The sequence below is a fragment of the Nilaparvata lugens genome, unplaced genomic scaffold (assembly GCF_014356525.2).
Source record: "Nilaparvata lugens isolate BPH unplaced genomic scaffold, ASM1435652v1 scaffold5628, whole genome shotgun sequence".
NCBI lineage: Eukaryota > Metazoa > Arthropoda > Insecta > Hemiptera > Delphacidae > Nilaparvata > Nilaparvata lugens.
The window spans coordinates 1-11,999 of record NW_024091428.1 but is presented as its reverse complement, the minus strand read 5'-3'; the positions used below and the strand labels follow the sequence as shown (position 1 = coordinate 11,999).

Below are 11,999 nucleotides of genomic sequence, written 5' to 3'. Positions count from 1 at the left end.
GGGACGCCATTTTGGCCACGCCCCTCGCTTCCTATTGGCTGGGGGCGGGGCCAAAATGGCCGACTAGGGCAGGGGGGGTGGAGGGGGAGGAAAAAGGGGCGTGGCCACGCCCCTCGCTTCCTATTGGCTGGGGGCGGGGCCAAAATGGCGGACTAGGGCAGGGGGGGTGGAGGGGGAGGCCACACCCCTCGATTTCTATTGGATAGGCAGCTCTCTCAAAACACCACTACTTAGGCCAAACTGGGAGAAAATTCAAAGACAGAATTAAAGAACACATCAATTCATTAAAGAAAGGGAAAACTGACTCTAACTTTGCCAATCATTTGATAGAATAAAGTTGGTATAGAATTCACCCAGTATGCAACAGAGGTTAACTTTTGTTTTGGAAATTCTTACCTCTAAAACGGAGTAGCCTCTTCCAGTACCCAAATTGAACACATTGAATCGATGCACAGAAGATGTCTGCAGAATATTCTCAAGAGCAACAACATGTCCTTCAGCCAAATCCATTATATGGATGTAATCTCGAACACCTGTTTGCGAAACATCTCAGAGTTATATATTATGATCTAGATCTAGAGTATATTACTTATTTATTCAAAATTTTACAACGAAAACTACAGTTGATTGTCCAAATATGCTTCCTTAACATAACAATAAGACTCAAATACTATTCATATTAGAAAATTACTAAAACTACTGTTTGAAGAGAATAAACTTTGAAAACTACTTGAAAATTTTTATCAAATACTGCCATTATAACCTGGACCTCACTATAGAGATAGTAAATCCAGAGTATCGAATATAATTAATCGATATTATACCCGTGTGGTCGGCATGGCATGCATAGAGTAAATTGTAAAAACATTTTTGTCATAGTCATTCAATCTCAGCTTTTTCCCATGCATGAAATCAAGCCGGTAAACAGCTGTTTGCAGAACAAATAAAGATATGATTCTCATTACAGCATACTCTACTGTAATGAAACCATATATTTTCTTTACAGTCGAGTATGTTTCTTAGTTCCGAAATAGGAACAGCAAAACTGCTACAAAAAAACCACCTTCAGCGCTCCAGGTCAACTTACACAAAATTCCTGATTCGGAATTTGTAAACTAGGTTATGTTAGAATGCATGTAGTAACTTCAGCACAAGCAGGTAATGTTTTCTATTTCTCAATTATTCTTCTTTAGATTATGACAAAAAATAGTGTATGTTACTTGGACGTGAATGTCTTTTGCAGTGCTTGAATGAAATTCTAGTCTCGGTTAACGCCTCGTCTAGAAACATAATTTTCGCCTGCAAAAGGCCCCTTCCCGTCCATGTAACGTAAGAAACTATTACAATATGAAAAAAGTTCGTTATATACTTGGATTGTTTTCCTTAAACTATCCTGTAGCATCCCACTATACAGTCTAGAGTTATTGAATCGATGTAATTTGTAACATAAATAAATAGAGTGTGAGAATAATATATTTTGCGAATTATACTGTAATTATATTTACATTATGGGCCGGTTTCCGAGCTCGGGATTTAGCCAAGTCCTAGACTTTAAACAGCTGGAGTCAGAAAATTGGCTTTCCAAAACGGGGCGTAATCGCAGCTTTTATAACAGTAGTCGTAGTTTTTATTTTCTCATTTCTATAATTGGAAACGTTTTTTCTTGGCGAAATTAGACATTCCTAAATAGTTCAAAATAGCTGAAACTTTACACTATTTTCTCTTTATTTTATTTTGTGTTCAATTTTCTAGTTTTTCGAAATTTAATTCAAACGTGACTATGACGCAATGACTGCGACTACGCCCCGTTTTGGAAAACCAATTTTCTGACTCCAGCTGTTTAAAGTCTAGGACTTGGCTAAATCCCGAGCTCGGAAACCGGCCCATAATGTAAATATAATTACAGTATAATTCGCAAAATATATTATTCTCACACTATATTTATTTATGTTACAAATTACATAGATTCAATAACTCTAGACTGTATAGTGGGATGCTACAGGATAGTTTAAGGAAAACAATCCAAGTATATTACGAACTTTTTTAATATTGTAATAGTTTCTTACGTTACATGGACGGGAAAGGGCCTTTTGCAGGCGAAAATTATGTTTCTAGACGAGTTTAAAGTGTAGGACTTAGCTAAATCCCGAGCTCGGAAACCGGCCCTATATTTTTTTATATAGTTGAGAGATGGGTAGCTTTGCAATATTGAGAGGTTTGAAAGTGATTTGTAAAATGATTTGAATACCTGTTCCATCAGGGGTATCATAATCGTTGCCAAAGACGAGCAGTTCTTTTCTCCTGCCAATGGCCACTTGTGCAACATAGGGCATCAGATTGTTGGGTGCCCCCGTCGGATCTTCACCGATTTCGCCAGAACAATGAGCTCCGACTGGATTGAAATAACGCAGTGAGATCACATTCATCGCCTGAAAAGCCATTTGTCCCATATAATTCATCCTTTGGTACATAAAACATGCAACACAAAAACAAAGTCATAAAACACACAGATTCACCATAAACAGTACAACTTTTGTGGTTAGAATTGCCGGTCTGGTTACTAGTTGAGACGGCTATGGCGTGGCTATCAGGTTGTGGGTTCGAATCCGCCGGTAGGCATGGACGTTTGATCATCTCATCGATCACCCACACACTTATTCCATTCATAAGGATAATACTAATTCATAATCATATTCATATGATTTGTAATTATATCAACAAATAAATGAATAATTCATTTTATTATTTGTCACATGCTTTACATCAGCAAGCAAGTACATTTGTGGCGAATCATGTGATATTTGCCACCTGTGATTAACAACCTGTTTTCAACTTGCATTACTTTATTTATTAATTATTAATTGTATCAGTTTATTTTATATTTTCTCAGTTCAATTTTGTCATCTCTACATTAAAACATCTAAATTCATCCACTTTTATTTAACCAATTTTATCATAGGCAATCCACAAACCAAATTTCCTATACATTCAACATAAAAATATAACATTCATATAAAAACTAATACTTTAATATAAAATTTAAAAACTAATAAATATATCAGTTACAGCTTAACCCTTTATAACTACAATAATCAATAAATTGTGGGAAAATGGAAATTATACTTGAAAGTCAACGATATAGAGAAGTTTTATACATTGTTTTCTCTTACAAACAGGTTTTATTCGCCCAATATCCCATAGATTATTGACATTTAATCAGTTAATTAGGGATTGCCAACTATAGAGACACAAAGTTATCAACTAGCCTTTGAGCCTTGTCCTGAAAATGCTGAGTGATAAAGCCTCTTTCAAGTGGATTGAATACTTTTACCCATATCATACGGACAAGAAAAAAAACTCATGTTGATATCATCCTTTTAATAATAATGAAAAGATTTGAATCGATATAATAAGAGAATTTCTATTTTATTCGAATTAATCCTACAATCATAGATTTGAATCTATGATTCAATATCAGATTATAGATTTCAATATATAGATTTGAATCTATTGTATTCAATCATAAGATTTGAATCGTTATAATAAGAGAATTTCTATTTTATTCGAATTAATCCTACAATCAAAGTTTGTATCTTGTGCGCGAGTACAGGTGGTTGACATTTATTTATTTATGAAGACAAATCCAGAAAAATAATACCAGACTCATCCAGAAAATCTAAACCTGGGTTGACGATAGTTTGTACTAATCCAGCTTACCTTGTCAGAAGTCACCAAATCTCTGAGAATTTCTTCAACAAAGTATTTCGATTTGCCATAAGGATTTGTACAGCTTCGTCCAGTTGGATGTTTTTCACATATAGGTAGATATTCAGGATTTCCATAGACGGTAGATGATGAAGAAAACACCAATTTCGTCACATTCTTCTCTTTCATCACCTTACATAGAATAAAAATCATTACATTTTGAAAATAATATACACTTATTATATGACATCCATGCTTTTGAAATAAAATACGACTTATATCTAAGGGCCGTTTGCACAGTGAAAGCTCAAACTGTATTCAATCAGCTGTTGGCTTAAACTCAAAATGAATCACATTATAACAAACGATACTTGATATAGATTCAATCCAGTTTAAGATGAAATTTAGTTTAAACTGGCATTGTGCAAACGGCCCTTAGTGTAGTAACGTTCATCACTACACGATCATTTACACGAAATACTATCATTTTATAATATAAATTGATATTTTATTTCATACAAGAGATAAAATGTCATAGTATATTTCGCACCTAGGGCCGAAAATTAGACTTTTCCGGCTCGAAATCGGTTTTTGAGTCCGAGGCCGTAGGCCGAGGACTAGAAAAGATTGAGAGCCGGAAAAACATTTTTGCCCATGGTGAGAACGTTATTTTTCGCCAAACAGAAAAATAAACAATATAAATATGAGAATAATTATTGTTTATTAGGCACTTCTGAAAGCAAAACAGGAAGGTCATAGCTCTAGCAAATCTGAGGTAATCTGAATATCAGGAAATTGTCAAAGTATTTTTATTTTTTATTCTCATTTGTCTAAATAACCTAAAAGATTATGTTCAATTATGTAAGAGGTTGAGTTTATACTTTTTATTCTTCCAAATGACAATAAGATGATATTATTATAAATGTTTTGATTCTTGAATAATAAACACAAATAATGAAAAGTTTTTTGATCAGCTGTTTTAGCACACTTGAAATTTGGCCAATCTGAATGTCAACGTCAACAATGCTTGTTTAGGTTAAGTTTAGGTTAGAAGTTCTATCCTACTCTGAAAATCGAATTTGAATACTTTATAATATATATCTTATCTGTATTTTATTCATCCAAATAAAATGATAGTATCTTATTGCAGAATACCTATTCAATTCTAGAGGCATAAACTGATTCCATTTCATAAACTATTTTGTAAACACGTTCACATCAAATCAGAATCAGCTGACTTCAAGGTTATTTTACAGCCCTAGGGCCGTAAAACTTTTACCGGCCTGGTCAGAAAACAATCATTTTCGGCCTCCATATGACGCACGAGAACCAGCTCATTACATCCAAGTGGGGCGAAAAGCAACTTTTGATCTGATTTGATGTGAACGTGTTTACAAAATAGTTTATGAAACGGAATCAGTTTATGCTTCTAGAATTGAATAAAGTATTTTGCAATAAGATACTATCATTTTATTTGGATGAATGAAATACAAATATGATATTATAAACTATTCAAATTCAATTTTCAGAGCACAATAGAATCTAACCTCGAACCTCATAGTACTGAGTTTATCACGAAACCTGGTGGATAATTTTGGAACTACTTGGGCAATATCCATGGTGCTGAACGTTTTCAAAAATAGATTATGAAAAGGAATCAGTTTATGCTTGTAGAATTGAATAAAGTATTCTGCAATAATATACTATCATTTTATTTGGATGAATGAAATACAGATAAGATATACATTATAAACTATTCAAATCCGATTTTCAGAGTAGGATAGAACTTCTAACCTAAACTTCCGAAGTTGACAACAAGCATTGTTGACGTTGACATTCAGATTGGCCAAATTTCAAGTGTGCTAAAACAGCTGATCAATAAACTTTTCAAAATTTTGTGTTTATTATTCAATAATAATTAAAAAATTTATGATATCATCTTATTGTCATTTGAAAGAATAAAAAAGTATAAACTCAACCTCCCACATAATTGAACATAATCTTTTAGGTTATTTAGACAAATCAGAATAAAAAATAAAAATACTTGGACAATTTCCTGATATTCAGATTACCTCAGATTTGCAAGAGCTATGACCTTCCTTTGCTTTCGGAAGTGCCTAATAAACAATAAATTATTCTCATATTTATATTGTTTATTTTTCTGTGTGGCGAAAAATAACGTTCTCACCATGGGCAAAAATGTGTTTCTGGCTCTCAATCTTTTCTAGTCCTCGGCCTACGGCCTCGGACTTGAAAACCGATTTCGAGCCAGAAAAGTCTCATTTTCGGCCCTAGGTGCGAAATATACTATTTCGCCCCACTTGGATGTAATGAGCAGGTTTTCGTGCATCATATGGAGGCCGAAAGTGATTGTTTTCTGACCAGGCCGGTAAAATTTTTACGGCCCTAGGGCTGTAAAATAACCTTGAAGTCAGCTGATTCTGATTTGATGTGAACGTGTTTACAAAATAGTTTATGAAACGGAATCAGTTTATGCTTCTAGAATAGAATAAAGTATTTTGCAATAAGACACTATCATTTTATTTGGATGAATGAAATACAAATACGATATTATAAACTATTCAAATTCAATTTTCAGAGTATAATAGAATCTAACCTCGAACCTCATAGTACTGAGTTTATCACGAAACCTGGTGGATAATTTTGGAACTACTTGGGCAATATCCATGGTGCTGAACGTTTTCAAAAATAGTTTATGAAACGGAATCAGTTTATGCTTCTAGAATTGAATAAAGTATTCCGCAATAATATACTATCATTTTATTTGGATGAATAAAATACAGATAAGATATACATTATAAACTATTCAAATCCGATTTTCAGAGTAGGATAGAACTTCTAACCTAAACTTCCGAAGTTGACAACAAGCATTGTTGACGTTGACATTCAGATTGGCCAAATTTCAAGTGTGCTAAAACAGCTGATCAAAAAACTTTTCAAAATTTTGTGTTTATCATTCAATAATAATTAAAACATTTATAATATCATCTTATTGTCATTTGAAAGAATAAAAAAGTATAAACTCAACCTCCCACATAATTGAACATAATCTTTTAGGTTATTTAGACAAATCAGAATAAAAAATAAAAATACTTGGACAATTTCCTGATATTCAGATTACCTCAGATTTGCTAGAGCTATCACCTTCCACTTTTGCTTTCGGAAGTGCTTAATAAACAATTATTCTCTCTCTCTCATCTCTATATCTATAAAAGGCTAAGCCCCAACAGACTGAAATCACACCACAGCACAAACTACAAAAAAATTAGATCCATGCAGAAAAATTTCGATCAGGAGCACAGGGGGGTTCAGGAGAGGGCATTTTTCGAAAATGTTGAGGTAAAATCACACTACAGCTCAAACTAATTGGCCTACAGACTTAAAACTTTGCACAAATATTCTTCAAACATGCTAGACGCGCACTAAGAACGGATTTTCAAATATTTTGCCTCTAAGGGTTTCAAAGGATGAAAAAGGATCCTATTAAGTAAGGTTATGAACATGGTAAAGTGAACGCCATGTGAAACTGAGATAATTGACACATGATATTTTAACATATGTTGTAATTGTTCTTTGGTTAGGAGTTTGTTGATAATTCTCTTCTCAAATTCAAATATTATTGCAAACAAAAATCACATTGAAAAATTTCTTAATAGACAACAAGATTACAAAATCGAGTTGTCAAACATAAACCTACATTTATTTGTAGCACGGCCAGAAAAAGACAAACTTGAGTATAGTACTACGTAGCCGTGAGTTCATTCAATATACGGTAACTAATATTTTGTGAACAAAAAGTACGAGTTGATGAGAGATGTGAGCAATTTCTTATATTTGATCTAAATGGTTATTCATAATTGTAGTAGTCGGGGTCACTTCAATCAAAGTTTTTTATTTTGTAGCTAATAAATTTCATACGCATTGATTGTCCATAATGTATTCAGTGTCCATAATGGAAGTGATTGAACTACTCAAAATTAATGGCTAACTGGTCCTTCATAGAATTTATAGTATTCCTGGTGATTGAGCATGTCTTTTTTCACCGTTGACTATTAATAATAAAGCTTATATAATAGCTTACCTGGCGAACTTCGTACCGCCAAAAAGTAAATGTATCTCATGTCACACTTTACTTTATTTGGTGAATCATGAAATGTATCTGACAATTAATATTTTCATTTACATCTGAATACGGACTTCCTATGTGCTTAGTCATGCAGCATTCATTATTCCCAAAACATATTCTTCTCAATCAATTGGTAGTAATATCTACAATTTCGAAAACATAGGTCTGTAAAATGGATTAGGCTAATAAATAATAAAAAATGGATAATAATAAATCATTATTAGCCACCCTATTAAAATTTCTGGTCAGAAACCATCCCCAATATTCACACAACATATTCCCAAAGTTCCATGCCGTTATATCAAGTATTTTTCAAGTCATAGGGAACAAACACACAAACACATTCACTTTTATATAATTATATATAGAAGATAGAAGATTTCATTCGGCTCAAACAAAAGCCTCTCTAAATGGAGGTAGAATGATAAGGTTGAAAACTTTCAGTTCTGTTGTTTCAACATTTTGTTTGTGTTTGAGACATTTCTGGCTCTATCATAGTTTCACAACTATCCTGTTCCACACTCCTATCTCTTGCAGTTGTTAACCATATCTGTGATAAAATAAAGAGTTGGCTTATACCATAGCCACCTCTAATACAAGGCCGCGGCCTACGATGTTGCAACGTCGCAGTGTAGGCCTACAATCTAATACATGATTGGTGAAAAAGATCAGCTGGTATTTTTTTAAATCTTTTCCACCAATCATGTATTAGATGCTAGGCCTACACTGCGACGTTGCAATATCGTAGGACGCGGCCTTGTATTAGATTGAAGACCTATTTCGAGCCGGAAAAGTCTCATTTTCGGCCCTAGGTGCGAAATATACTATTACAAAATAGGACACTGATACCAGTATCATATCATCGGTTACAAATCAATGTAACGAATAACGGAAAACAATGCTACTTTTGTTTTTTCTGATGATGATACATGAGTCGCAGACTTATTAGGAAGGACTATCTAGACAATAAGATAGAGAAGAAAGCATTGTGCTATCTTCTCTCTTTGTCTCTACTTAGTAAAGGAAGTACCTATTGTATTAGACAGGCAATCTAGATAATGAAAGAGTTGCATTGTACTGTATTGAAAAATTGGTTCATAATGAATAGAATATTTCTAATTGTGTATAGCAGAATTTGTATCTGCTAATACGCTTCGCATACCTTATCTTACTGTATGTAATACAAACCAAACTCAAAATAAATTGACTGTATGATGGAGGAAATGATTGAAAACTAACCTTCAACAAGGTGATAGATCCCGTGACATTGTTGCTGTAATACTTGAGTGGTTCTTGGCATGATTCTCCAACTGCTTTCAACGCCGCAAAGTGTATAACGCAGTCTATCTTGTGCTGCAAAAGATGATTAATTAGATTCATGAAGAAATTGTATTCAGGGCCCTGTTGCATGAGAATATACACGCTAATGTTCTAGTACAGTGGTCGCTAAACTTATGAGCCTGTGAGCTAGAATAGCATTTATAAATCTTCTAGTGAGCTACCAACGAATATTAGAATAAACAAAGTATCTTTTATTCCCTATAAAGATACATTTCTAGTGTTGAAATCAACTTATCTCATAGCAAAAAGTATAACAAAAGTTGAAATGTACATTTCAATGAGAGCAGAGAAACTCTTTTTGGCGATCAAGTATTTTCATAATGTTTGGAGTGTACGTTGTAGCCGCCATTCTGATGCAGTTGTCCCAAAAATGTTCCTATATCGATTTTTTATGAATTTTATACTTGAAAAAGATGATTCACACAAGTAGGTAGAGCTGAGCATAGCTTTCAACCTCAATGCAACTTGAATAATAATTGGATATTTTTCTTTGGGGATTTGAGGCCAAATATTTCCAGTTGTAGAAAGTGATCTGAGAGACAAGATCATTTTAAAAATTCACAAACTCCATTTCAACTGAAGCCTGATCTCCACCAAAAGTTTTTACAACACAAGCTGCAATACTTCTGCATCGATCTCTACAGAAGGAGAGTTGACGAATTGTACCATATTCGATATGCTTTTAAAATCTTGAAGTCGTTGATCAAACTGTTGTCTCAAGTCTGAACTGTATTATTGGTTATTGCTGAGGTGCTGTGAAGGATTTTTCTCGTCATTTATTTTCTTCAGACTGGAAAAGTTTTTATATTCAAACTGGACAACATTCTTTTCCCACATCTCAAGCTCTTTGGAAAACGATTTTACAGTTCAAATCATTCCACCGATGTCCTTATCTTTCCCTTGAAGCTACAAATTTAAATCATTTAACTTCATATTTTTGAGAAATACAAAATTTTGTAGTCATGTTTCTCAATGCATGGTTGACAACACAAGCATTTCTGTGAGCTACCAAAAACTACCCCACGAGCTACCGGTAGCTCGCGATCGACTGTTTGGCGACCACTGTTCTAGTAGTTTTCTATTCTAATCACCAGCTGACGACTAATATTATTAGTTTGTATTTTCTCATGCAATAGGCCCCAGTTTGTTAATTTTTTACGTGCTAGAGAGCAAACTAAATCCACTTGGGAGAACTATTGTTTCATTTTGCAAAGTGGAGGCCGTAGAGCCCTCTGGTCTTGCGAGTCTGCTCTCTACTTCTCGCTTTCAACCGATGAAACCGATGTTTTTATTCTATGCTTATTTAGGAAAAGTAAGAGTTCTCGTTCATAGATTCATATTCAGATTCCTTTATTCCTGTGTTTAACAAAACAAAATTCAACTTACGTTTTAGCGTTAAAAATAATAACCAGTGAGAGTGGAATAACATGATGAATCATATACAGACTGAAGAGTTTTACAATAATATTCAGCAAGGAGATATGATGAAATAAGCGAATATTGAAATATTACTGTAATGTTTTCAATGAAACTGTGAAGTATGGACCTTTAAGGACTCGCCACACCAAGCTCGCCAGTACCGCCGAGGTAGTACCGCTGGTGGTAGTTTTCTCGGCTGAGCACGCCACACCGAAAAACGTCCGCTAGCGGTAGTCTCCGAGTAGTGAGTCTAGTAGTGGGGGGAGGGCGTGACTACAGCACTCAGCACTGCGCTACCTCTTCGAATCGCCTGCCATGTATTCAGGTTGAGCGCGCCACACTGAGCTCGCTTTGTCCGCCGTACTACCTCTCAGCGAACTTTTGTTGAATCGCCTAGCAGGCGGTCGTAGGTGGTAGTGCGCCGTACTACCGCCGCGGTAGCGAGCTCGGTGTGGCGCGCTCAACCTGAATACATGGCTAGCGATTTTTAAAACTTCGCTACCGCCGCGGTAGCGAGCTTGGTGTGGCGTGCCCTTTAGATGTACATTCTCAAACAGGGTATCGAGGATACCCTTCCCTTCAGCACTTGACCGTGAAGAGAGAGAGAGAGAGAGAGAGAGAATCCCACTTCTACCTGCACTGTTCCAGCGTTCAAGGGTTCAGGGGCCGGAACTATTACCGAATATAATTCTATTTCAAGTATGGTAATTTTTTTGAGTTCATGAGTATATTTTCTTAAAAATTCTATAACTGACAATTCTTCTCATGCAACATTGAAATTTTGTACATTAGAATTAGGGGCTATATTCTATTTAATTAATGTTTTCTATAAAACATACATTTCAGAGAAACTGAATCACAGATTATTTTGCAGAATGAATTATTTATTTGTATGAGCAATTACATGAAAGCAGGAAACATTGTAATTTTTCTGAGATGGCAACAAAAATATAAATAGATAGATATTCAATTCATCCAACACAGTGCACTTACTATTTTGTTACGCACACAGTTGAACGTCTTCAAATTAATACAAATATAAATATAGCCTACTAAAATCGACTAATTCCCTCAAGGATCCTCCAAATACTGCAGCACTGTGTAGTAGGCTTTGTCAGTCAGATATTTTTGAAGGTCGGCTTTAAATCTATTAATAGGAGTGCTGGTGCATGCATGCGTTAAATGTATAGGGAGCTTATTATAAAATTTGCATCTTGAATAACTAGGCTTACCCTCAAAAAGCTTCCTGCTATGCTGCTGAATAGAAAAGTTGTCTCTACCTCTAGTGTAATAGGAGTGCGTATCGGAGGTCCATTCTATTTTTTTGTCATAGTAATTCAATTTCAGCTGTTTTACATCCATGAAATCAAGCCGGTAAACAGCTGAT

General features: G+C 34.7%; 1 protein-coding gene across 1 annotated transcript; it reads right to left on the bottom strand.

The window, feature by feature from the left end:
• Nucleotides 1–353: 353 nt before the first annotated feature.
• LOC111057923 (UDP-glucose 4-epimerase) lies at nt 354–9,205 on the bottom strand (the record flags this gene model as incomplete). Its single annotated transcript, XM_039444834.1, is given in 4 exon segments — nt 354–533; nt 2,249–2,429; nt 3,718–3,897; nt 9,092–9,205. Coding segments are annotated over 4 exon segments (655 nt in total), but the record flags the coding sequence as incomplete, so codon positions are not given.
• Between the last annotated feature and the right edge of the window lie 2,794 nt (nt 9,206–11,999).